This window comes from Psittacula echo (assembly GCF_963264785.1).
Source record: "Psittacula echo genome assembly, chromosome: 4".
Lineage (NCBI taxonomy): Eukaryota > Metazoa > Chordata > Aves > Psittaciformes > Psittacidae > Psittacula > Psittacula echo.
In genome coordinates this window covers 114,167,098-114,186,125 of record NC_137738.1, presented here as the reverse complement: position 1 = coordinate 114,186,125, position 19,028 = coordinate 114,167,098, and the positions used below count along the sequence as shown (strand labels likewise).

The window sequence follows — 19,028 nt, the reverse complement described above, 5'->3', positions numbered from 1 at the left end:
CTTGATCTATTACTCAGGTTTAGGATCTCATCCTAGTGGTTGTCCAGGAAAGCACTGGGTTAGAAAGTAAAGAGTCCTGATCCATACAGAATTTTCTGTTGAGCTTTTGGGGGTTTGCTGAGGAGGGTTTTTATGTCCTGGTAGAAAAAGAGCAACGGTGGAAGACTATTTTGGTTGAATAACCAGCCTCCAGTGCTTAAGATGGATCACTGTTCCAATATATTAGGTGCAACAAACAGTGGCTCTTTTTAATCATTCTTTTTCTTTTTACCAGTTAAGTCCTGTCTCTTGGTGGAAGGAAGTAGCCCAGCCGTTCCCTTCAGCTGCGCTGGCAAATTCTCTCTGCTTAATCCGAGAGAATGGCTTGCTACATATCTTTCAGGCAAATAAAATATCCTTGCCTGCAGTTCTGGCTCAGCTGGATTCATTGCTACTGGTATTATGAGTGAGCTTTCCGGGAAAGGAGCTGATACTTGTACCATTTTTTCTCTTGGAAGTTGTTGTTTCTATATGGAGCCTAGGTACTAGACATTACTTTTATTGCTAAATATATAAATTCATAAGCCTGACCAGGAAATGGTATTAAAAACAGTCCCCTTGAAAAGTTAGATTTACCAACAGTTGCCTTAGTGATCCATACTTTTACAATGTTATCATAGGAGTAAAATTAAGAGTATTTGTAAACAGTTGCCAGCTGGAAGCAAGGATGCCTTTTTTCCGCTCCTGTATAGTGCGTATACCTAGCTACTTCATGTGTCAGACAGATGATCTTCTAAGGACCTTTGACAAATGCTTATTTTTGATGGTGGCTGTTGTATATTATGAAAGGTTAAATTGTAATGCTTAAAGTATTTCTAAATCTATCACTGTAATCAGTGGATTGGAGAAGGGAATAATTTTTGTGGGGAAAATGTTCTTTACACAAAACTAATGTTATAAAGTGTATGTGAAGCTGCAGCGTTCAAGGTTATATTACATCCTTACTACTTTAAACAGAACAACAAAATTACTTCACTAAAGCATTGCTAAAATTGTTAGGGAGAGGACAGGTTTGCACTTTTATTAGACCAGTTGATAGATGGAAGATGCAGGCTTTTAGACTCCGTGTCCTTTCAGAGCTAATGAAAGGATGCTGAGCCCAAAAGCTTGTTCTTTCTTTTTTTTTTTTTTTTTTTGAGCCATATCAGTTGGTGTTAGGAAAAAGAGAGAGAAATTGCTTCATCTTGAAAAAAAACTTTCTGCTCTATTCCAGGTTATGACATTTAATGCGTTTTCTGCTTTTATCCTGGTTGATGAGAACACTGTCCCCTCTTCCCAAAGCATATGGCTAAGAGCTACTATTAATTGCCCTGTTACTTCAGGAGGATGCGCAGCATCCTAGTTGTGCATAAATGTGCAAATATATTACAATTGCAGAGGAAATTCATTGTTAAGAGATCTCCCAGGCTTGGAATCAAATTGGAAACTGTCTAAATGGCTGAATGAAGGGCTTTGTATTAAAAAGGCAGATCCCTGCACTAATACGTGAGCAAACTCTTAAGCAGAGATTGTAATTTCTGTACTGGTATTGAGAAGCATCACCCTCACTGCTTAATATGGCAGACTTCACTGGAGCTGAAGCGGTCTTCAGTGTGAGCAAAGGAATCATAAGTTAGCCCTTAGTAAGTAATCCTGCATCAAATGGGTAATTTGTTTGATAAATTTAGCCTCTCTATTTGCATTTGCAATGTTCATGAGCCGATTCGTTTCCTTAATTCATCACCTGAATGTGTTCCACAAAATATTTTTCTTGGGCTTTATTTTACTATATGGAGAGGTGCCAAGCGCTTTACTGGAAGCACCTGATATCCTTTATGTGAGATTTCACCTGGGCAGTGATGTGCCTTGTAAGTCACGAGGGCTCTGGTTTTTCTGACTGGTTTAGGCAGGCATGCAAAGGCCACTGGAAATAGACATTAGGGAGTAGGGTTTGGGGAAGTTTGAAATCCCTTTGGCTTTCTCCTTCTGATCAACAAGGGCTTCTGCAAGACCCCTTGCTGAAGGACTTAATTCAGAACAGTTGGGCAGAAGCACAGCCTTGCTGTTTCCCATGGTGGTTCCTTGCTGCTCAGTAGCTGAGGCTTCAAAGGGAGCATTACCTGTATGAGCGAGCTGGAGGAGCCTGTGCACCAGAATAGGATGCTGGCTTTGCTCTTGTTCTCTCTCACCTGATAAAGTACACTTCAACATAAATAAGATGCTGTAAAAATTGTTCTCAATCCAGAAGTTTAATATAGCCATAATGCTTAAAGTTTCTGTGCATTTTAAATGTGTCTGAAACTTACCTCCTAAAACCTCCAGTTAATTAAAAGTTAACGGTGTCCATAGAACCTGTGAAACAAAATTTTGCTATGGCTTTTTGTCTTTGTTTGCCATGGCATTGATGCGCCAGTCCTACCACTCATGGCAACTGTCTGTCTTAGCTGCTTTTGCCAGTATCTCAATGTAGTGCTGGAGGATGACACAGTCTCCCACAGCATCCTCATAGCTAAACTGAGGAAGTGTGGTCTGGATGATCAGGTAGTGAGGTGGACTGCGAACTGGCTGAAGGACAGAAGCCAGAGAATTGTAGTCTATGGGGCGGAGTCCAGTTGGAGGCCTGTATCTAATGGAGTGCCTCAAGGGTCAGTATTGGGACCAGTATTATTTAATATATTCATCAATGATTTAGATGAGGGAATTGAGTGTACTGTCAGCAAGTTTGCTGATGACACTAAGCTGGGAGGAGTGGCTGACACGCCAGAAGGCTGTGCTGCCATCCAGCGAGACCTGGACAGGCTGGAGAGTTGGGCAGGGAGAAACTTGATGAAATATAACAAGGGAAAGTGTAGAGTCCTGCATCTGGGCAGGAACAACCCCAGGTTCCAATATAGGTTGGGGAACGACCTGTTAGAGAGTAGTGTAGGGGAGAGGGACCTGGGGGTCCTAGTGGATGGCAGGATGACCATGAGCCAACACTGTGCCCTTGTGGCCAAGAAGGCCAATGGCATCCTGGGGTGTATTAGAAGGGGGGTGGTCAGTAGGTCGAGAGAGGTCCTCCTTCCCCTCTACTCTGCCCTGGTGAGACCGCATCTGGAATATTGTGTCCAGTTCTGGGCCCCTCAGTTCAAGAAGGACAGGGACGTGCTGGAGAGAGTCCAGCGCAGGGCAACTAAGATGATTAAGGGAGTGGAGCATCTCCCTTATGAGGAAAGGCTGAGGGAGCTGGGTCTCTATAGTTTGGAGAAGAGGAGAATGAGGGGTGACCTTATTAGTGTATATAAATACATAAAGGGGGAGTGTCACGAGGATGGAGCCAGGCTCTTCTCAGTGACAAACAATGATAGGGCAAGGGGTAATGGGTACAAACTGGAACACAAGAGGTTCCACTTAAACTTGAGAAGAAACTTCTTCTCAGTGAGGGTGACAGAACACTGGAACAGGCTGCCCAGGGAGGTTGTGGAGTCTCCTTCTCTGGAGACATTCAAAACCCGCCTGGACACATTCCTGTGTAACCTCATCTAGGTGTTCCTGCTCTGGCAGGGGGATTGGACTAGATGATCTTTTGAGGTCCCTTCCAATCTCTAGCATACTGTGATACTGTGATGCACAAGCAGCATTTCAGGAGTGATGCTTGAGAGACAGCGTATGTAATCAATGGCTCAGATACTGTTTTCAGCATCTTAAGAGATATGCATGAGGGGGTTCCATGGCGTTGGGTTTCCAGTACCTAATAAAAAGTTAATGGGCATTTTCTTCCTTCAGTTTCAATCCTAACTAAACTTCCTGGTACTATCCCTTTGAATTATTTCCTGGCTAACAGCTGACAGAGCATTGCTCTAGACTTTGGCTGTGTGTTGAAAGTATCAATTCCCTCAAAATCTGGGCTTGGATCCTCTGGTTGTACACAGTTTGACAGAGGCTCATGACATTGCTTGCTCTGTGGTCTGGAGAATTGTTTGCCTCCTCGTTCCTGATAGCAGCAATGGCACTGCTTGGAGCAGGGTATGGATAGACCATAACTGTGTCAAGAGCAACACTCAAGAGCTTTGCTAAGTGGAGCTTCCTCCTCTTTGCTCCAGTAGCATCTTGTAGACATTTTCTTTGTCTCCTATGGTCAAACTGACAATGGAGCTTGCAGTCAACCCAGAAGTCAAGGGAAATGGCAGCTTCTATGCATTTGTCAATTCCAAATCCCTGAGCTCTCCAGCTCCTGGGATGATGCCTGGATAAGGGCTGTATTGAAACAGTGAAGTGGGAGGCAATGAGGATGTCCTTGAAAGCACAGGGGTTATACAGATGCAAGATCGAGGCTGCTGCATACATTTATAGTGTGGGAGAGCACAGGGAAGATGATGAGTGCGGTAATTAGAAGGGTGACTATGGAGCAATTATTTACCCTCTCTTGTAACACAAGAAGCACAAGGTATGCCAGGAAAGGATGAAGTGGAATGAAAACAAGCAAAAGGAACTAGTTGTGGTTTTCACCCAGCACATAGTTAGGGTATAAGAATCATAGAATAGTTAGGGTTGGAAAGGACCTTAAGATCATCCAGTTCCAACCCCCCTGCCATGGGCAGGGACACCTCACACTAAACCATGCCACCCAAGGCCTCATCCAACCTGGACTTGAACACTGCCAAGGATGGAGCATTCACAACCTCCCTGGGCAACCCATTCCAGTGCCTCACCACCCTCTCAGTGAAGAATTTCTTCCTTATATCCAATCTAAACTTCCCCTGTTTCAGTTTGAACCCATTACCCCTTGTCTTGTCACTACAGTCCATGATGAAGAGTCCCTCCCCAGCATCCTTGTAGGCCCCCTTCAGATACTGGAAGGCTGCTCTGAGGTCTCCACGCAGCCTTCTCTTCTCCAGGCTGAACGGCCCCAACTTTCTCAGCCTGTCTCCATACGGGAGGTGCTCCAATCCCCTGATCATCCTCGTGGCCTCCTCTGGACTTGTTCCAACAGTTCCATGTCCTTTTTATGTTGAGGACACCAGAACTGCACACAATGCTCCAAGTGAGGTCTCACGAGAGCAGAGTAGAGGGGCAGGATCACCTCCTTCGACCTGCTGGTCACGCTCCTTTTGATGCAGCCCAGGATACGGTTGCTTTCTGGGCTGCGAGCGCACACTGAAGCCGGCTCATGTTCATTTTCTCATCGACCACACCCCCAAGTCCTTCTCTGCAGGGCTGCTCTCAATCTCTTCTCTGCCCAACCTGTAGCTGTGCCTGGGATTGCTCCGACCCAGGTGTAGGACCTTGCACTTGGCATGGTTAAACTTCATAAGGTTGGCATCAGCCCACCTCACAAGCGTGTCGAGGTCTCTCTGGATGGCATCCCTTCCTCTGGCGTATCAACCGAAGAATGCTCACTTTGAGGTGATGCAAAGACTATAGGTCTTAAATATAGTTAAAAAGAGGATTAGCTCAACCACCAGAGGACTGATCCAACAGTGGCTGTTAATCAGCATGGTCCATATGTAGCCTTAGGCTTTGGGAGAGGCTGCAGGAAGGAGGGAGGGAAGTGTATTGCTGTTCTGTACTCAGGCCTTCACACATGGATGCCTGGCTCCAGCAGGTGAACAAGCAGAAGCTTTCTCTGTATAGCATCAAATGTGAATAAATCAGGGATCTTTTCTTCCTGCTGTGTTGTATATTTGGGCATCCCATGTAAAACATTCCAAATGCACTTTTTATCATGCCCAGAATTATCCTGTCCTCTCTGGCCGCTGATACCGAATTGCTTCTAATTGCAAGTGCTTTTAATTGCAAAGTGCTTCTCATTGCAAAGGATGCAGTTAAGTTTGTGTTTGTCTCATTTGTCTCAACCTCTGCCTTAGGTTACTGATGGGATTTTGTTAGGAGTTTGAATTTAGAAAAGTGTCACCACATGCAAAACATACCATTTTGTGTGTGACTGCATTAGCATACATGGGGGTGAGAAATCCACTTTAGCACTTGTTGTAAACAAAGCCCAGTTGTTTCCAGTATTTTTGGGGCACAGAGGAAATAAGGAAGTTTTGCAATAGGTTCTGTTTTAAAAAGTGATGTCTGTTTTCCCAAGCAGCGCCTCATTCCTTTTGTGTAAGGTAGAAGCATCTGGGAAATAGAAATCCAAATCTGATCCTAGCTGTGAACACCATTTCCTGCACTGGAATAATGTTGTCCAATTCCCTAGCAGTGGGAATGGCAGCTGCCAGGTAGCCTTCTTATGCAGCTGAGGCTCGTACACGTATATGTATTTTACAGCAGATCAAGTGATACAGCACATAAAAGAAGCCATCTATGTGGTGACAGGAAAAACCAGTGCCTAACTTCTTAGGAGATTGGTACTAAGGATTTCTGTTTGATATGGCTTCAAAAGCTACAAACACATTGTACATTCAGTGAGACTCTGGTGGTGTGGGACTGGTGTAACTAAGCAACACAGGAAGAAAAACTGCACCGATGCTGCAGCAAGGCCAGGATGTACAGAGTGTATCAGAGGAAGTTTCTTTATAATCAGACTAAAAAAATTTCATTAAACTTGCTTAGTGTCAGATGGAGGTTTATGTAGTGCCTATTGCTGCGTATGCAGGATTGCATGATTAAAGGATACAAATGTTCACAACCGAAAGAAGTCCTATTTTTCATTCCAAAGCAGAAAAGGTTCTTTTGTTTTACCGTGTTCTTTTTTACTTCTACTTCTTACGAGCACTGAGGACAAGGGAAAGCTTTATGGAAAGTATAATTTTTAACAACTCGATGTGAAAAGAATCAGGCCTGGGTTTAGTTGATCTCATCTGGCAGAGATTTCCAAATCTGCTTTTCCTCAAAGTAAACATTGCCTTTTTCTGTGTTATTGGTCAGTGTGTTGTATTCTCCCGGTGGAGAGCTGAGTTGGAAGGATCGAAACAACCAAAAGAGCTTGTGAGTTTCTAGGTTATTGCAAACCTCATATGTACGTTTGGGCTTCATCAAACCCTAGGGTGTTCTCCTGTGCTTTACTATGCTGAAAACATCAACTCTTCTAGGTTGAGATGGACATAGAGCCTCTGTACTATTGTGGAGCTCCTGTTGGGTAGCTGCAGTGGTTGTAAGCAATCAAAAAGAAGTGATTTTTCGATAACTAAGGATTGAAAATACACGAGACATGGCTATAAAGCTCCTTCAGGATATTATGATGATCATGAAGACCCATGGGTGAAACTCTGGGACAGGATTTTGGACAGACAAGTGTGGTGGAGAGAAATGTGGAGGGTGAGAACCCACTAGGTCTTTTCAGTTGCTGGAAACCTGATAATGTCACAATTTAGACAGCCTGCGTGAGGCAGGTACCCCGGCCCACACTGCTGCCTACTCCAAGACTGGAGACAAGATATTTTTTGTTTGAGCAAGCAGAGGTGACCCCAAAATCCATTTTCCAAAATGTGTCAAGGCTGTTGTGCTGCACATCCTCTGCTGTTCTATGGAAACTGCACAGGCAGATCATGCAATACCTGCTCAGCAAGTGCTTCACGGCAGGAACTTTTTCAGCTGGATCCCTGGTTTTGTATAGTAAATAAGCTCAACAGGATGGCTGAAGCTGTCAGTACTGAAGCTTTTATGGGGGCTTTTGTGTTTGTCTTGTTTTGAAGCATCAGTAGTACAGTCACCACCTTGTCACTTCAGCCTCCTGTAAGAGCTCTACCCGTCTCATTGCTCTGTTGCCAGTGTGTGTGCATGCAGCCTGATGAGGGGAGACTGGTCTGTTCCCAGTGTCCTCCCAGCTCCTCCCTGGGTATGTTCAGTACATGGAGCCGCACTTGCAAGGGGAGCAGGCTGAGGCATATGTGTGTTGGCTGGAAATGAGGGAATGTCAGGAAATTTTGATCAACCCGGGGAAGGGAAGGCTCCAGGGAGACCTTACAGCAGCTTCCAGTACCTAAAGGGTGCCTACAAGAAATCTGGAGAGGGACTTTCTGCCAAGGCATGTAGGGATAGGACAAGGGGGAATGGCTTTAAACTGACAGAGATTAGATTAGAGATTAGGAAAAAATTCTTCTCTGTGAGGGTGCTGAGGCGCTGGCACAGGGTGCCCAGAGAAGCTGTGGTTGCCCCATCCCTGGAAGTGTCAAGGCCAGGTTAGACAGGGCTTGGGGCAACCTGGTCTAACGGAAGGTGTCCCTGCCTGTGGCAGCAGAGATGGAACTGGATGGGCTTTAGGAGTCCCTTCTAACCCAAACCATTCTGTGATTGTATGAAATCAAGCAACGGCAGAAAGTGCTGAGAAAAGGAACAAAACCTGAAGGATGAGACAAGGCAGCTGAAGAAAGGTTAGAGGAAGGCAGGGAGGAGCTAGCAGTGGTGTTGAGGGAGCTCTGGCAGCCTGGGATGCAAGCCCTGAATGCAGATGAAACAGCAGCCTCCTGCAGCGTGGAGCTGGCTCTCAAGTAAGAGCTCTTCAATGCATGCACAGTTAAAAATAAAAGGTGTTTGTACAGCATTGGCTCTGCGTGCTAACATGAAGTAGAATGCAAATAGAAGCATGAGCAACAAGGAGGCAGCAGTTTAATGGCTTTGGGGATTAGCAGCAGTATTTAGAGCCTTTCACCTCTCTGTTCCTAACATAAATCTTAAACACAGATTGATGGTCTTAGCCATCTGGCTTGTGTTTGCTTATATGTAATGACTAGTGAGACAGAGAAAGAACCTAACCAGCAAGGCAAAGGGAAAAATAAAAAGTATATGACAGAAGAAGGCATCCTCTTCCCCAGTGTCAGTAAGAGCAGCTATGGTGCAATTACTCTGTTTCACAGAGCTCGGCAGGTTAACAAGGGAGAGGGGAATGAAGGAGTAACAGGCATCGCTTGCTACATGACTCTACCAGGGAGCCTATGACTTGTACAAATGTGCATATTCTGAGCAGCTTGCTCCCAAATGCAAAGCTCTGTGCTCTTCCGAGATACGGTTACCCCAGACAGCACGAGTTAGAGAGTGAGTTTCAATCATAGGTTGACTCTCAGCTATAAATTATTTTATACTTGACTGGAAGCTGCTCTCCCATACATTGCCAATCCAATACCTTAATTTTATATACTCCAGCCCAACTTAAAAGCCAGAAAATTTTGCACTCTCAACCATATCCCACATTTTGGATTAGATGGCTTCCTTGTATCCTGAGCCTTCTAAATACTGATGTGTGTTTTCCCGGGGGTGGACTGGCTCTTGCAGGGAATCACTGTCAGTTTTCCTCTGACTCAGGGCTGCAAGATCTGCAATTCCTTTTCCAGCAAGGCCATCTTGGTGGAGCTTCCCAAAATGCAGGGCTTTAATGGGGAAGCTACGTGAGAGGTCGCTGTTCTGCATCTGTAGCCAAAAGGGTAATGAAAGTGGGTACATGCATACACACACAATAACATGTTTTCCTAGTCAATTACTTTTCAGCAGCCCTTGAGTAAAGGTGAGAGTTACAGAGGAACCTCAGCTCTGGTCTGTCAGGTGGGGGAGTTTGGCCAAGAAATATTGATGATATGTTTTTAAGGAAGTGTTTACTGGTATCAAAGATTCACTCTTGGGTTCTTTTGTGGTTTTACTCAGATTCACTGTCTGTGATGTGTATTTCAAACCAAAGCAAACCTCCAAGAGGCTTCCTCTAGATGGGGTAAGAAAAATGCATAGGGGACATAAAAATAACACCCCAAAACCTAGGTATTACAAATCTAATTTATAGCCATCTTGGCACTGATTTTGCTTCATATTAGGGATATAAAGGTTCAATAAAAAATACTTCTACTTGCTTTTACTTCTTCACAACCGGGAATGAAGAAACTGCCTGTAATATCATTCTTTTGGGGGAAAAGTGAATGAATTTTGGATATTGATTTCTAAAACGCTGGGGTTTTTTATCTCAAGTAATTGGTTTTGGCATAAAGCTCTGTCAACTAAACATGGTGTTTATCACTTCAGACAGCCACACCAAGGTCAATGAAAGAGACTGCTTTATATTCAACAGGGCAGCACTTCCACTAGATGCATTCATAGTGTGAGAGTAGGAATTGTAGACATGAAGTGACTGGGGAGTCGTGTGCCAAAGTGCAGCTCAGATTCAGATCCAAATTGGGGTCCACAAAGGAACCACAATGACCCAGAGATCATGTCACAAAGCAGTTGGGAGCCCAGCTCCCATTTTCAGAAATGACGTAAGGACTTTACTGCCTTTTAGTGAGACTTCGGCTCCTGTTCCCAGAAAAAACAGCCTTTAACTCACAATTAGTTCCCAAAAACAGTCTTTGCCTCTTCATAATTATATTGCATAATGACTTCACTACTTTTTAATAACATCAGATTTCTTGTCTGTGTCCATTATCACCAGCTTAGAAGCTATTCTGTTGCTTTGGGAATTTCAGATTCCAAGTCACTTACAGAACTATAATTAAGAACTTCCGCAGAAGACCAGGTGATATATGTATGTTAAGATATTATGTTCTGCTGATTTAGTGTAAAGTCTTAGATTAATTTGAAATTTTATCATGCTGGTTTCATTATAAGTGCTTCCATGGAAAGAACATGTTATTGGAAACTGAATAATTAATAATCTCTATGTTAACCAAATGTTTTCTGAGTGGTTTGTTAAAAAATGTCAGGACTCCAGTTGAAAATCCTGGCTCTGTTGAAGTCAGTGGCGGAATTCCCATTGGCTTTAACAAGATTTTTCATTTTCTTGTCTCAAAAATTACCTGTCAAAGCTCCTCAAAGTTTCTGTGTAAAAATTCATATTTGTACAGTAGGGGTCCATGTGCCTTTCTGATCTCCAAAACAACTGTTTGCAAAACAAGGAGAAAGGAAGTAAAATCTGCAGTGATAGTTTTCAGTCCTGGTCCTTTGGGCTGGACTGAGGTGTACTCAAGAGAGGTGTTACTGGCTGCTATATAGTGGGTTCTGAAAGTCCTGCCCTCCAGATCATGTCTGAATGAGGTGGAAGAGGAGAAGAATGCATACAGATCCATCTACTGTAGGTTCACAAGCATCCATGAAAATTCTCAGCCTCATGATTTTAATGCTTGTATCAAACATAAGGCCTCTATTATTAACCAGTTGTTCTGTTCTCATGCTTCTTAAAATAAAGTATCAGCCTCCAGATCTTGAGGAAAGCAGAACTTAATCCTCATAGTGTGTGTCACAGCATTTGGATCTCAGTGGAGATCCAAAATAAAGATCTGACCCTGCATATTTAGGACCTAAATACTGCTGCTAGTTTCTATTAGTATTGATCATAATATTGCAAAACTCATTTGGGTTCCAATGGCTAAATAATATGCACATACGCAAGTTTGAAAGATGTTAAGTTTTCAATGGAAACTGTAGGCTTGCTACAGAATTTGCATGTGCCCAAAACCGTTTAAAAGGGTACAAATGGAGTCTATATGAGTTAAGAACACAGTTGACATAAAGTTCCGCGGTCATTGAGCTCTCCGTTAGATGATTAAGGCTCTGGAACATTGAATTATTTAGATGTTAACTAAGGCTACTAATTTTTATTTTCTGTCATCAAAAATACTTGCAGTAAGGAATTCCTTTGTTACCAAAGTGAAACCTTTTGCATAAAGAAGGAATCTCCTTTCTTCATATATCATCTTACTAATGACAAGTGTTTGCTTCTTGGCTAGCCCGAGTTTGGTCTTAAACTGTCCTGTCTGGCAAATTTATAGTAATTTCTTCGTGTTATATGATTTCTGGATAACTAGTTCTCTTCTTAACATAGTCAGCTGTTCTCAGGTAACAAAGCAAACTGAAACTTAACAAGCAAAAACTCTGATAGAAAAAAGAATGCAGTTTCATTTTATAGAAGTCATAATTTGCAGAAATCTGTAAATTATACTGGATTTTTTTTCCCTGTCTTTATTCCCTGCATTTCCTGTATGTGGTCGTAACAGTCCAGTATCAATGCCTTCTTTTCCCATCCACCTCCAGATCTTACTGTAAAATGTTAAATCGGAGGAGGCAAACTAAGATATGGGCAATTTGAAACATGGAATATTTAATTTTAGGTAATCCTTGGTATTCTTAATAATCAGTTTCTGTCAATATTTTTTTTGACAGATGATGCTAATGAAGATGGGACTAAGCTGAATGAAGAGACAGGTGAGTAAACAATATTTTATGCTAAAATATATCACTTCTTCAGAGCATCAACTGAGCTGAAAGAATTCTTGATACTAATTGCCTTGGTTGTGATAAGCGGTGCCAGTCATTTATTGCCAATGCTACAACAGTCATCTCTGTTTCTTAACAGAGAGTAGACCATCCTTGATAGTAAAAAGTACACAATAAGAATGGCTGAGGGTGCCTTTTTGGTGTCTTCATCTGTAATGAGCCTCTGATTGATACTCCTATGGTTTTTATTAATAACTAGCTTGAACATGAATGGGAAATAATTAAAATTCTACAGTCTCTTTGTGTGTAAAAAGGTGTGAATACAGCAATTCGTGAGTCATCTCCAGTTCTGATCAGTGGCCATGGTTGGTTTGTAATGAAAACGGTAGCAAAACTCTCCCACAGCCTCTTAAATGCATTGAACTCAGTTGGACAATATTTCAGAGGCCTTTTTTCCCAACCCAAGTTTGTTGTTTAAAACAAATGTCAATGTTTAGGGTTTGGTAGTGTAAATAGGCTTGAAGTGGAAACAATAGATAGGTAGAAAGGAAAGAAAGGCCTGAGGAACAAGAAGAGGAAAGGACAGAGGATTAGACATTTCCCACGAGGAGAAAAGCTTCCAGTCAGAAGACTTCTGCTATTTCTTTGTAGAGAGCATCGCCTACTTCATCTTCTTGATCAGGCTTTTTGTAACAGCCTTCTATCACAGCACCCTGTGTTTCTTTCCCTGATGAACTTCACCTAAAGGTTCTCAGCGGATATCTCCTTTTCCATAACAGACTTTTGTGCAGTGAAGGACCTCCTCTTCTATGCAACGTAGCTCCCCCTACTCTTCTCTGCCTTTCCTTCCTGAGCAGCAGGTACCCATCTGTGACAGTGCACCAGGTATGCGCACTGTCCCCAGGTCTCTGTGACCCGAATCCCATCAGAGCCCAGTGACTGTGCAGGAACTTACAGTTCTTCTCTTTGTGAAAAGATAGGAGATGATTGGAAAGGAGAGCCACACAGAGAGATACACCAGCCAGAAAACAGAGGTAAAAGTTTCCAAAGCAATATGTTGGATGCTTAAATCGTCAAGATTGTCCTAAAGACAAATGGATTATGATGATTTATGCAACCAGTTAATTAGCTTAGAAATTAGAAATACTTGAAGAATGGTGTATATGCATAGATGTGAAAACATCGATATTCATAGATACGTGTTACACTGATGGATTAGCACATTCTTGTATGGCTGTTCTGGCCTGCTGATTTTATTACATATAATTACTTTTTCGTGTGAAGATTTCAGGATAAGAACTTTCAGAAATTTTAATACAATTAGTGTGATTGATTTAGTTGTACATAGATACATAAAAGTAGAAAAATAAAGACCGTCATTAAACAACAAATATTTGCCAAAGATTATTCTACAGTTGAATTTTGCAGTATTCATCTAATGTTTCCAGTGTCGCTTTTTACCATTATCATGGCATGTATACTTTTATAAGACCAATTAGTTTGCATTTTTTGACTTGTTGCTTTTATGGAGATTATGCAAATTGCATTGATTTTTTGAAAAGCATTTTATATTAGAATTAAAAGGAAGTACATTTCCACTTAATGGCTGGTCTCTTTTTTTCTTGCCTTGTATCCGTCACAGCTTCATTAATTTAGGTGAAGCTACATAGCTGCTCTGGGAAATTATCACTGAATTAAGTCATCAGGAATATATTTCCTTATCTGTTTCTTTGTGCTTATGAGATAGAGGAGAGCATAGCTTCCCTCATAGATTTGCCTGTAAGGCTCTGTGAGCTTCAACAACATGTACTTGGTTATTTCTTTATCACTTGGAGATATTTTGGGAATCAGTTCATTGATTGTCAGCAGTCAATACCTATAGCTAAAAAGAAGTATCTTTTGTATATTGCTCCAGTAGTGGGGCAGATGTACAAAAGTTATGTCCTTTTGACCTATTTGTGCATGAATGTTCTAATAATAGTAGAATGCATGAGCAGGAATAATAATTACATAGTTTCTGCATTGAGGGGAGTTTTCATTTTTATACTCAGATTTGTATCAGTTTGAAGGATATCTGCTTTTCACTGTTCTAAGGGAAATACAGAGTAGCAACTTCTAGTCACCACTTGCGGTATTAATTGAATAATCATTCTTCATTCTGCTTGACTTCATGGGTCATGACTCCAACAGATGGAGTCAGCAGTTGGCACCAATATTGATGACCCTGGTTTTTCGAGCTGTCCATATTCAGTCTCCTTTGGGGTTATTTCTCCAATTCCTGTACTTAAGAAGACAAAAAAAAAAGTCGAAAGGAAATGTTGGGCTCCTGGAGAGCACATATTGCAGACACGTGTAGGACCTTAGGCAGAGATCCAGGTATTCTAAATTTCACCTAAGTTCCTGTACCTCCAACTTCTACTGGTTGGGTGTTTCTGAGGGCCAATATCAAAACAAGAGAAAATACAGAGAGAATAAGGACAAAAATGAGCTGTACACTCTGTAGCTGTGCCAATTTTCATTTGAAGAATGTAGTAGAATGAGATGGAGGTTACAGAATCGATCCTAATTTAAAGATGGTGGCAAGAATTAGGGGGGGAAAAAAACACAGATCCTGATCTGGTAACAGCTGAAGTCAGTGGGAATCTGTCTGCTGACTTCAGTGCACACCAGATCAGGCCTTGGGAAAAGCTAGAGAATTAGCTGGCAGTAAGGAATAACAGATGACCAAATGTGTGCATTATTGAGTAATGGATACATTATGAAAGTAATCTGTCTTGTGTTTCTACCACCTTGAAGTGCAAATATCTCATTACATGCAGAAAGACCTTATATGATTTCTCTTCAAAATAAACAAGGGAATACCTTAATTACATCTGCCAGATAATGTCCATTAATATCTACATTAATACTATAAAATCAACAAGCATAAATGATCATTTTAGCCAGTTAATCACATAACGACATACATATATTGAATGTACTAGAATAAGAAAAACATTTAAAAAATAAAAATAACCTAGTTTTATTAAATATACATTCCCAAGACCACTCTTTCAATGGTGTTTGACTCACGGGATTTTAACCCATTGGTTTGTTATTCTGGATGGTGTATCTTTAGCAGCTGCTGACTTAACGGCACCATTTAATTTAAAGTGCTTTGATGTTATCATATGTCACACAGTTTGCTGTTAGAACAGCTTGAGTCAAAAGGGCAGATATAGTAATAGCGGGTATGGACCTGTGCAGTTCCACATCTCAGCTTGCCTTTGTGAATGATTTCCTACACAAGCAAAGAGAAGAACCAGGTGACCTAATAGTCTTGTCTACCTTTAACTTCAGTGATTTAATACTGCAGAGTCATGATGCTTAATGTTTCAAGCTCCATTAAGGGAAGATTATTCTAGACTTTAACTTCTGGGGGACTTTGCTTTTATATCCATGGATTCACATATTCATGCACAGAATTGTGCAATATAATAATACCACCATAATTGCATGTGCAATTGCAGTGATTGCATGTGGAAATTATAGAAGCATGTGCTATTAGGAGAAGCACAGTCCAGATTCCTACAGCCTAGAATGGCAGGACAAAGGATCGTGTTCACACTAACAAGAGAATCATAGAATCAAGAAATGGTTTGGGTTGGAAGGGACCTTAAAGATCATCTAGTTCCACCGCCCTGCCATGGGCAGCGACAGCTTCCAGTAGACCAGGCTGCTCAAAGCCCCGTCCAACCTGGCCTTGAACAATTCCGGGAAACCCTATTATGTATGCTGTATAAATACAGTATTCCTTTATGTGTTTCACTGTGTGCACACTCTTATACTTGGATATAGGTTTTGGAGGAAGACTTCCTTTTTTACCTGAGGTGAAAATAGCAATCACTTGTAACCAGGGAGATCTGGAAGTTGTGAGAGATTTTGGGAATAACTTACTTGGAGACAGACTGTGAGATTTAAGTGGCTTGTTGGCCCTCTGAAGCAGCCTATAAAGAAGAATCATTTCTCCCAGTGTTAGAGCTCAGAAACCTTTTTGCACAGATGATCACAATTCGAAAAGCTTTCAATATGATCAGTTCATACACTTGTCTGGGTGTGCTGGTTTTAAACAGAAATTTCTGTAATACTTGGCTAACTGTTCTGAAAAACATACATACTGGTGAAGAGCAGAAAGGGTTAAGAGTTGTATTTTGACCGTAATACAAAGACATTATTTTAAAGCCTGTGCAAATCCTTTTCTGTGTCTGGAATAAGGGAAATCTGCTAAAAAGCAGTGAAATTGTGATTGAAATCTTGTTCTCCTGGGACACTGCTTCTGCAGCCTTTTGTGAGCATTTTAAGGTTCTTTATAGAGTGCAAAAAGATAATTTCTTTTGAGATAGTAACAGTTCTGACTTCTCTGAATGTAAGCTTCTTCCCCTCCATCTTTCTGCTGTCAATTAAGTTGTTGGTTATATTATCTAATGTATTCAGATACTCCTGAAAGACCTGGCTGGACATTTGCACTTAAACTTGATTGACATTTGACTTGTGGGACTAGTGGAAGCCTCACAGATTGGTTAGATGATAAAATTCCTCACTAGAGGGGTGAGTGTTGATTGAAACACTCCTATTGATTCAGTCCCCTGATGTGTATCGTTGTCAACCAAAAAAGGGAGCGTGGCAGGTAGTTCAGAGTGGTATTAGGACCAAAGAAGCTGTACGTCAATATGGTCCATTATAAATATTCAAGTTGTTTTTTAAAAGAATGGGAGAATGTTGGCAGGAATCAATCTTTAAAAGCCTGGTTATTTTTGGGACCTCTCTTTTGTGCTGAAGTTCTTGCTGAACTCTATCACCATTGCTCCTGAGTAACCCTTTTAAAGGTTTGACAAAGTGTGTCTTTATTCGGCAGGTTTTGCCTTGATTTTTTCCCCACAGTATTTCTTGTGGTTACTCCTACATCCTCACTACTCCAAAAAGAAATTCAAGTTAGCACTTGAAAACTCTTGTTTTCCTCAAAATATTGTATTTGAATTTCAAATTCAGATGAGCAAATGTGGTGACATGACACACGATGTGTCCTATGTTAGCTGCTGTCAGGAAAGGTCTACCTCCTGATCCTGAGCCAAACCTCAAAGCATGTACTGCTTTGCAGTAACTAGCTTTATTTAGTGATTGCTAAGGGCCCTCCATGCTCTGAGCTATATGGAATTCTATAATGAAACACAAATTCCATTCTAGAAGGAATTTTCACGAACAATACTGTTTGGCTTTTTTGGTTAATGCTAATTCCTTAAAATTAAGCAAGTGAGATGGAATTTAATTACTTGCATACCGATCTCCGTTTTGGAATTTATGCTGGCGTTTTGAGCTGTTGCTTCTTGCAAATTCCTGCCAGCTTCCCAGTCTGTGGCTCTTCTTTTTTATGGATGTAAGTACAATAGAATAGCCAGTTTCCAAGGAGGGCAGGCAGAGAACGTTTCTGAGTTTCTTGGGTTCCATGTAAAGCCAACGATTCACTCACTTTTTGTCTCTTGAGCAATCACAATATTCCCCTTGACTCTGCAAGTTCCCTTTCCACATCCTTATTTACTTCTTTCATACCTCCTGCTTGGAAACTTGCAGCATTTTGGTTCTACATACATGTATTAGTGAAAGGATAGAAGATACAAGGGTAGTATCTACAGCTCTTAACAGAGCTCTCCTTTATGAGAACTGGGCACCTGATTGCTGAGAGCTGTTTAAAACTTCAGCGACATACAGAGCAGATGATTGTGCAGGGTATGTATGACAGCAGAACAGGCAGTGGTTTCTGGAATAGTGGAGCAATTTTTTATACACATGTAGGTAGCTTTTTTCCCAGGTGCTAATTAGCTAATCAGTTTGAGGTAATACCGTGATTCTTACTTTCTCACATCACAGCAGGTAGGGGTAAATCAAGCACGGTCATATGTCTACCGAAACTGCCTGGTTACAAGTGGTCAAGGTTTCTTCCCAGCATGCACAGAAGTATGTTTTCATTAGGCTTCTCCTTCACCCAGGCCCTCACTTGGCCACAAGGAATTGGGGTCTTGATGGGAAGTCCAATGACAGAAAGTAATTTTCTCGTCATGGTTGAATAGATTCAGTAGGTGCAATGAACTGAGTTTTAATTGTCTGCCAGTCTCTGCTTTCGTGGTTAAGGAACAGTGTTTGAAGAATGTTTTAATTAGTGAACCTGCTTTCATTAAATCTCTTAATTTACAAATACCTTTTATGATTAATTTCCAGCTTGGCCTCCCTTTTGTACGAACGGCCTTTCTGAGCTGCCAGCTTGCACTTCTATCATAGCAAACAAACAGTAATTTCATACTGTATGTGAAGATAACAGGGTATTTTGAAAATGTAGTAGAAAAAGTTCATGGTTCTAAAACTTTAACCAACTGATGCCAAACGCTGAGCTTTGGTCTCCACAAATAGGGGAGATCTTAAATTTAACTGGCCTCAGTTATGATTTTTACTTAGAAGGTTTTCCTTTTCCTCCGTTTTTTCCTTGTTTTCTGGCTAAAAGGTTGGAATGGAATTTTTCAACCTGAACATTTCTATCTCGTAAAGCTTTAATTTCCTAAACTCTACTTCACTACCAAACTTGCTTCCCTACCTTTCATTTCATTACTGATTTTAGTCAATATTAATTTGTTACTGTGTTATAACACTGAATGGAGAATTGAGCTGAGAGAGGAAGATAATTTCATTCACATTTTTCTCCATAGTTCCATAATGCAGTATAATATGTGTCATGTTAAAAACTACAAATTAAAACATTATTAATTTTCTTTTTAATTGTGAAGAGATTAAGAGCTTGTGAAGAAGTACATTATTTTAGTATGGGGTTTATTCACTGCTGCCATGTGAAAGTTAGGGAAAGT

The 19,028-nt window shown here is 41.2% G+C and overlaps 1 protein-coding gene across 1 annotated transcript in view; it reads left to right on the top strand.

The window, feature by feature from the left end:
- Positions 1 to 19,028, top strand: part of MACROD2 (mono-ADP ribosylhydrolase 2) — a gene marked incomplete at both ends in the record, with an annotated part of 889,218 nt that overhangs the window by 807,799 nt on the left and 62,391 nt on the right. The window contains one exon of the mRNA XM_080615786.1: positions 12,085 to 12,126. Within this exon, the coding sequence (XP_080471912.1) occupies positions 12,085 to 12,126 (42 nt within the window). The remainder of the gene's footprint in view (positions 1 to 12,084; positions 12,127 to 19,028) is intronic.